The sequence below is a fragment of the Gavialis gangeticus genome, unplaced genomic scaffold (assembly GCF_001723915.1).
Source record: "Gavialis gangeticus isolate Ggan-Ray unplaced genomic scaffold, GavGan_comp1, whole genome shotgun sequence".
Classification (NCBI taxonomy): domain Eukaryota; kingdom Metazoa; phylum Chordata; order Crocodylia; family Gavialidae; genus Gavialis; species Gavialis gangeticus.
In genome coordinates this window covers 201,809,843-201,817,870 of record NW_017729032.1, presented here as the reverse complement: position 1 = coordinate 201,817,870, position 8,028 = coordinate 201,809,843, and the positions used below count along the sequence as shown (strand labels likewise).

Genomic DNA, 8,028 nt, shown 5'->3' with positions numbered 1-8,028 from the left:
CTGCGTGGAAAGCAAGGTACGAGTTCAGCTGACTTCACCTCCACCTCTGGGAGCGTGAGCAAGTGGGGCAAATCAAAGATTGTGAGGGAGAGGAGAGAGATCTGGTAAGGCTTTTGGTTGAAGTAGGAACAACTGGGACAAGGAGGCAGGAGTGTGGGGAGGAGGAGGAGTGAGCTTAAGAAGAGGGAAATTGGTACTGGCAGCAAGTCAAGTGGTGAGAGGGAACAACAACGGAAGGCAGTGATTGGAGGCCACAGTGGGAGAGAAGTCAGACTCGATAAAAATTTGGAAAGAGGGGAGACCAGAAAAGACTAGAAAGGGAGAATGGGACTGAAAATTATCATGTAATGAAAGACCATCACAAAACAAATACTCAAGAGGGCTAAATTAAAGCTGCACAGGAAACCTTAGGTCTGTAATTGCCTAACTTTTGAGCTCTTGGTTAGCTAACTACATTAATGTATATGGGGAAAAGGGTATATACATAACAATACACAGATTTAATAATTAGAAAATAGAAGATTAAAAAGTGTTACATACTAGTTATTGCTGTACCAATGTAATACATTTCAGTCAAGGTGTCTACTATCTGTTTCAGGTTTCGGACACATCCCACTGCCAATGCAACCAGCAGCTCAAAACCAGCATTAATGGTAGCTGGTGAACTACAGACTGGTATGGCCTGCTCAGCAGGCAATTCTCCATTTCTCATGTATTGTAAATAAACATTAGAAGATGGAAAGATGAAATCATCTATCAATTCCTGAAAAACAGAAAATAAATTAATCTGTTACTATAAAGAAGTCAAGTATTGTTCAACAGACTGGAAAGCATTAAGACACATTTATAAAACCGAGAAACCTTGAAAATGAAATGTAATAACATTTTATGAACAGCATTATTCCTTCCTAAAAAGTTAAAAAAAAAAATAATTGGAAACTTCTGTCAGTGGATCAGTACAGAAACTTGCTTAATCAGAGTATTATTTTGGAAGGCTACAATTCTAGCAGCAATAGAGGTATTTTTGTGGTTTCATCCTGTACAATGAGAATTTTCTCCTCCATGTTACTGACTGAAAAGCAAAGAAAAAAAAATTGTAAATCAGAACAAGAACTTACTTTAATGAGATTAGCACCTCCCTTTTCACAACCAATATGGTATTTCTTTTCAGGGGTTTGGAATGACAATAATTCTTTTGTTACTCCAAGGTGGCCTTCTAAGATAGTCTCTTCAACGCCAGTTTCTCCTGTTCTTTTCACTTCATCCTAACATTTATAAGAAAGTTGGGAGACTTTAAATTACATATATTTTTGTGTAATTTACAGCCATGTTTTCATAGGAAATATCTGAAAAGCAGTTACATTAATTTTACTGATATTATAAAACTTACCCTGATCCTTTTAAGCCAGTCAATTTCATTATTAAGTAGAACTTCAGCATTGGGCACATTAATATTACTGTTGTAAGCATAGTTGAGAAGATGTCTTAACAGAGTGAAGTAGTCTCCTGAATGTTTAGCTCGCTCTCTTGCAGTACTCTATAATCCAAAGATATAAGCATTTTTAATTTATAAATGACTTCCTTTTTAAGCAAAACTACAACACCAAGACATCTTTTCCTACAGGAGAACAGGTAATATGAAAGATTAAAATATAAAGATTTAATTAAACATTTAAAAACATCAGGATTTTAAAAAAGATTAACAGCAGTGTTTCAACTTAAATGAATTAAAGGTTTGTTTTTAAACTACATTAAAAATAGTAGATTCTTTTACTAACTAGCAAGGATTAGAGATTGAATATTTAATAGAGAGCCATTAACAACACAACGTTTAAAAGTCCTGGCAGTTACAGTAAATAAAGACTGAACCACTTCTCAAAAACAAGTATTCATTCTTTAAGTGTACCTATCAAACCACTGAACTTTTTTAATACTACAGTTTACCATTCCATTTTAAGATAAAACTGCTTCTTAAAAATATACTTCTTACATGAATTCTTGGTTAAAAATTTTACTCTCTTTGCTTGGATCTCCAAATTCAGAGCAAATTAAATTGAAGCTGACCTGTAACAAGACCCATAGTAGTATAATCCATGGGGGAGGGGAAGAAGTGTACTACATGAAGTAATTGCTTTATACATGGAAATAATTTTCCTTTTATTGAAATCATTTCTGTCCTATCAATCACTTCTAATAGAAGAGTAGTTTTCAAACGTTTTCATGTGAAGACCCCTAAATAATTTTGAATGGAGGTGTGGACCCCTTTGAATTGTATGTGTGGATATTCACATACTTCTGACTGATCACAGTCATCTTTCGTGGACCCCTTAGACAGTCTGCGGACCCCCAGGGATCAATGGACCACAGGTTGAAAACCACTGTTATACAACAATGGTGCTCAGCCTCCAGACTGGCAATTAACATTACCATATTTCTAGATCCATGGGAACCCTGTGGGCTGGATAACAAGGCGTCATGTGCCAGACTGTGCTGGCACAAAAGGGTTGCTTCGTGGGTGGATCTGGCCTACGAAATAGCTTCACTCCTGGGATTCAGCTTGCAAGGCCAGAAGGTTGAACACCAGTGTTATAGAACATCAGACTGTAAATGAACATTTTGATTACTCTGGTACAGTGCCTTACCCCTAATACAGTAAACAGCAGAGTAATGAAGAAAAGTAGAGGTCTGTGTCCCATGCAACACCTGGTAGCCATTAAAAAGAACTGCTCCTGTGCCATCTGACGAACAGTTCTGAAAATTTTCAAAACACATTAAATATAAAAGTTTCCTCATAATATACAGAAACAGTACAATACTGAGAGATGAAGTACCCTTAAAAGCAATGCTGGTCTGTTCACAAAAGAGGTAGTAAAACAACATATATATATATAAAAAAAAAAAGTAATTTTTTGTGAAAATTTAAGAAAAAGCAGCGACTCCAATTGTTGCTGTCCCGCATGTTTTCCCTTCCGACTCATTCATTTGTAAGTCATTTTGTAAGTCATTTTATATACACTTATTAATACACAACTTTGTTTAATTCAAGTTTAGCAAATATCTGAATACTGTCTTTCAGCATGCAACAAGGATCACAGCCTATAACTACTATACCATGATGCATTATATACGTGATTAAATTAGGTAAAACGATGCAATGAATATGTAATTTTTACAAGAACTGAAACTTTAATAAGTAGCTTACCACGGGAAGCAAACGTCTGCCTTGCCTCTAACATCTGGTTCCGAATGTTTTTGTGAAGGTTTTGAATAAGGAAATTAGGGGAGTTTACAAGACAAAACTTTGTTACCAAATTCCATTATGAACTCAGGAGTTACCTCCCTTTAGACTACAGGAGGTAGTTTATACTTATCCACAACACTTCAGAGGGTTAACTGTTCTTGGTGTACCCCGATAGGTGGGTTGAGTCTCCAGTCACCTTATTAAAAGTTAATTTCCTAATGCTTATGGAGCTGCAGTGTGATGTAGTGGACAGAGCACTGATGCAAACAGAAGAGACCTCAGTTATGTTCTTGGCTCAAGCACTGGCCTGCTAAGCAACCTAGGACAAACCACTTTACTTCCACGCACCTCAGTTTCCTCATCTATAACACAGTGATAATGACATCTCTTTTGTAAAGTAATTTGAGATGCACTGATGAAAAGTACTAATTTCTTGTTGGTATTATTTGTACCAAACAAATATAAATATGGAAGAGGCAAATAACTCGGATTGAATGGAATTTGAGAGATGTCAAATCTCAGGAAATAACTCAGTAGCAAATTATCCATTCTGAATTTTAACCTTTCCTAGTTATCTTGTATTGGGGAATGCAGTGCAGTAAAGGAGGGGAGGGGGAGTCTGTCTGAAGACAAAAGATATTTTCTTAAAGTCCATACGGTTAAAAATTGAGACCACCCTCCTAGGCTAAGTATGGACAGTCAAAAAGCCCAAGGTTGGACCAATTCAATCTTCGCAGATTAATCCAAGCTGCGAAGACTGAATGGAAAAGCAAGAGAACAGATATTTACTTTTGATTCCAAAAATACAGCCACATGCTTGCAGTGGCCCAGGCCAGAGGCTGAGGGGTGCTAGAGCATGTCTTCCTCCTCAGCTGGAGCAGACACCTTGGGCCAAGGCTAGCCTACCCACCCTGCAAAGGGGGGATTTGTGGGGAAGGTACAAAGCATCATGGGATACTGGGGGGCTGTAAGTTGACTTGAATCTGGAGGAGATCTGGGACAGAAGTTCAATAAATGGATTTAACTTAAATCAGTTAACCTAACCTACATCCATCCAGGTTTATCTAAAACTGGCTTTGGCCATTTTGAAAGCAGTTTATATGCACTGAACTTCTGTTGTGTTACACATTTGAAATGGTTTCCAATCAGTTATACCAGTTTATGTGTAATTTCTGTCCCTAGCCCTGAAGTACCTTCCAGTCAGGGTCAGTTTCCCCCTGGGCATGAAAATCAGGTTCATTGTACTTTATGAGAGTCTGGATAGATGACAAGATGGCAACTATACAAATTTTCCTTGTTGTATTTGGCATCTTGTCTGCCCAGGAGGCCCACCATGGAACACACAAAGTGGAGTCTAATTTGTTTTGAAAAAAGTTGATTAGTGGCTGAACATACAGGATTAGATTCACTCAGATTTTTAAAAAATAGATTTTTTTCATGCCTTGGAATTTAAAGGTGGGTGGAAATATATTAGGATGGTAATAAGGATAAGGGTGATGTTTTCTTGAACTGCTGCTCAGTTACTTCTCAGCACTAAAAATATACTGCATGTTATGCTTACACAAGATGTTTATGCAAACAACATAATTAATGCTAAGTGTCATGTGTCAGTTCTTGCAGAAATGAGTGGTTATCAGCTACAATTAAAGCATGCTTTGTCTTTACAAAATTATATCATTCATAGTGATAGGAAACCATCCACATTTTGTTGCTTTTAATTCCCCTACCTGACGTCAGAATACTGCCTACATTACGAAAGCCAAACAAATTAAGCCAGATTAAGTCTCCTGACTAATGCTCACAGGGATGAAAAATCCAGTTGAGGGGTGCCCAGATGGTGATTCACAGAAACCCTCCAACTTTCACATAAAATGTGAAGATCAAAAGCATTCAATAATAGTTCATAAATTCCTTGGTTTACGATGTTCAACCATATAATATGGCAATTCTCTTCTTCACTGCCTAGTTCCATTTTAGGACTGACATCTGAGATGACACAGTAGGGATTAAGGCATCATAAATTAAATCATCCAAAAAGCTGATTTAGTAGCGTCAGTCTGCTAAAGAAGCAAGGGGATGATACAAATCTGACCACCTCTAACTTAACCAAATCCGTGCTAATCTGAATGTACTTCTACATCACTGGCAATGTAATTTGAGATTTGTTTTCTGGACTTCTGACCAAAAAATACATTCTCTCTGTAAAAACGCATACTAGTAAAGTATCTGCAACAAAGTAAAATGTAAGAGGGCATTGAATACCAGGAGACTGCCAATTATACCAAACAGATAACAACCTTGGGACTATTTTCTATATTAGCCTGCCACAGAGATACAGGGCATTATTTGAGTTTGTACAGTTTGTGCACATCTTTTTAGCAGAACATACATCTGAAATCTCTCTGCAGTGAACCAGAAGTTCAGTACTGACCCCTTCTTGAACATCTTTACACAGTGCTTTATTGTAATCCAACTTTGGTGTGTAATGTATGTAGACTTGGAACCAAAAAAAGGAGCCTGGTAGTTTAAGGCAGGCAGCTTTAGAAATAATTTTTTAATTCACAAACTGAACTGTGCCGTTGATTTAAATAAAATACAAGGGAACGGTGGAATTCATTTCTCATCCAAAATTTACTAGAATAAATAAAGTAGAAAACAAATGTAACTGAATTTGTTCCTATACTAAAAACCATGCAAACTAATTTAACTTAAGCAAGGATTTCAAGGTTTTGTGAAGATAAAGGTATAATATTCAGTATCACAGCATTCCAGAAACATCAATATTTTACTACTAAATGGTAACTAATATTACTATGGCTGATAAACTAATACAGAGTAAAAAAGGCATTTACCATTTTGTTGAGCCAGACATTTAAACTAATCCTGGATGACAGTATTAGGACAAAGGCATTTGTTGCTCTTTCCTTATGCTGAATTTTTCATCTCTATACCTCAGAATAGGTCCCCCAAATTATAAAATTATATTGATAACCAGTTTATTGTGGCATATGAATAATAACCAAAACATCTACTTTAAAACTTTAGATTAGTATGCACTGTGTTTTGAATATGTAAAAATGTTATAACAAGTGATTTGTTATTTTGGAATACTTACTTGCTGTGACAATGCAACAGTAAGTCAATGATAAATGTCTGCCATGCCTTTTCTTTACTAAGTGCATCCAATGCCGTTGGAATCAAAGCAAAACACAGGGTCATCACCTCCAGTGCTTCACAGCAAACTTGTTCATCTTCCATGTCAGGTTCATTGCCTGCATTTGTCTGTAAATTAACAAATCGAGTAACACAAAAAATGAATACAGAGACACAGAACACTTCAATTCACTACCAGTTGCACACTTCAAATGAACATACAAAGCACGTACCACGAATTTGTACACTAATGCCTATTTAAACCTATAATGGAAATGTTCATATATATAGAGTCAGTTCTTCCTCCCCCAAAACTCTGTCCATTCATGCATTTCATCATACCTTAAATTAATAGGTTGTCTGAGGTAGGGGCTGTCTTATAACACTTAAAGTAATGTTCTGATCTGATTAAGGCCTGAAAGTGCTACTAATATCAGGGATCCTGGTTTTCTCCATTTAAAAATCCCAAATTCTCAGATTAAAGCCCCCAACATCTGCATTTTACTGCAATTAGAGTGAAACAACACACTATATATCTATCTATAGAGGTGTGTGTGAGTGTCAGTTGAACACAAAGTTTTATTGATATATTTACAATTTTAAAGCAATTTGGAAGCCTACCTGTGCCTCAGATCATTATAATGAAATAAATTCTAATTACCTGTATATTTTAGAGTTTGATTTTATTATGGAAAATCAGAGCTTCCCTTGCCCCCTTTGCTCACAAGGACACAGGTCCAGCAGTGGCTGCCCCTTCCCCCACTGTTTTGTGACACTAAGCAGCCCTGATATGCTGGTGCCCTGCTCCTGCCCATACCATTGTCCCTCACTTCCAAACCATAGCTCCCCCTATATCCTTGCCAGTACTTCTCACTCCCAACCCACAGGCCCCTGCCCTGCCCTGCCCCACCCCACCCCCTAGCCCTGCCAGAAGAGGCACACAGCTGCCTCCTGCAAACTCAAAGGATTCCAGCGGGGGAAAGGGGGGGCGGTCCTTTAGGGGCAGTGGGGGGCTGTGTGGCTGAGCTGCTGTTGCCTATGCTCTTTGGGGCAGGGAGGGGTGGCAGCTACATGAGACCAGGAGATGCTGCCCAGGTAGGGGACAGAGAGGGCTGTGTCCAGGCTGCATGGTGCAGTGTAGCACATGAGCCCCGGCCTGGAGGAGCAGTGCGCCACTGGCACCCCTCCTCCTCCCTCCAGTCTGCACCAGGCTGGATTTGGTCCGCCACTGCCTGCATGAGTGGGAGCCACTGCGGGCAGGGCAAAGACTGCCTAGAGCCCCTTGCCCTCCTCCAGCTGCCCAAAGCACGGCTCAGGCTATAGCCATGCTCAACTTCATGTTGCTGTGCCAGTCCCCTCCACCACACCCCAGCCCCAGCCCACTGCACAGGACAGTGTGTGGTGCCCCAGCTGTTGCCTGTGCTTCTGGCCATGCAGCTCCACAACATCCCTGAAAGCCCCTCTCTGCTCCCTTCCCCTACTGGATGGGCAGAAACCTACAGGCAGGCCCTGCTGGCAACAACGCTGAGCTGGGCTTGCCAGGGACACTGAACACTGCTCCAATTCCCCTGCCCCGCTGCAGCCCCAGCACCCAGACACCTTCCCCAAGCACAAGCAGGTACCCCCCCCCCCCC

General features: G+C 39.4%; 1 protein-coding gene across 1 annotated transcript in view; it reads right to left on the bottom strand.

Moving 5' to 3' along the window:
• Window positions 1-8,028, bottom strand: part of USP9X (ubiquitin specific peptidase 9, X-linked) — a 131,392-nt gene that overhangs the window by 55,606 nt on the left and 67,758 nt on the right. The window contains exons 25-29 of the mRNA XM_019524162.1: window positions 6,357-6,523; window positions 2,643-2,751; window positions 1,391-1,537; window positions 1,119-1,265; window positions 541-763 (exon numbers count right to left, since the gene is read on the bottom strand). Coding sequence (XP_019379707.1) covers window positions 541-763; window positions 1,119-1,265; window positions 1,391-1,537; window positions 2,643-2,751; window positions 6,357-6,523 — 793 coding nt within the window. The remainder of the gene's footprint in view (window positions 1-540; window positions 764-1,118; window positions 1,266-1,390; window positions 1,538-2,642; window positions 2,752-6,356; window positions 6,524-8,028) is intronic.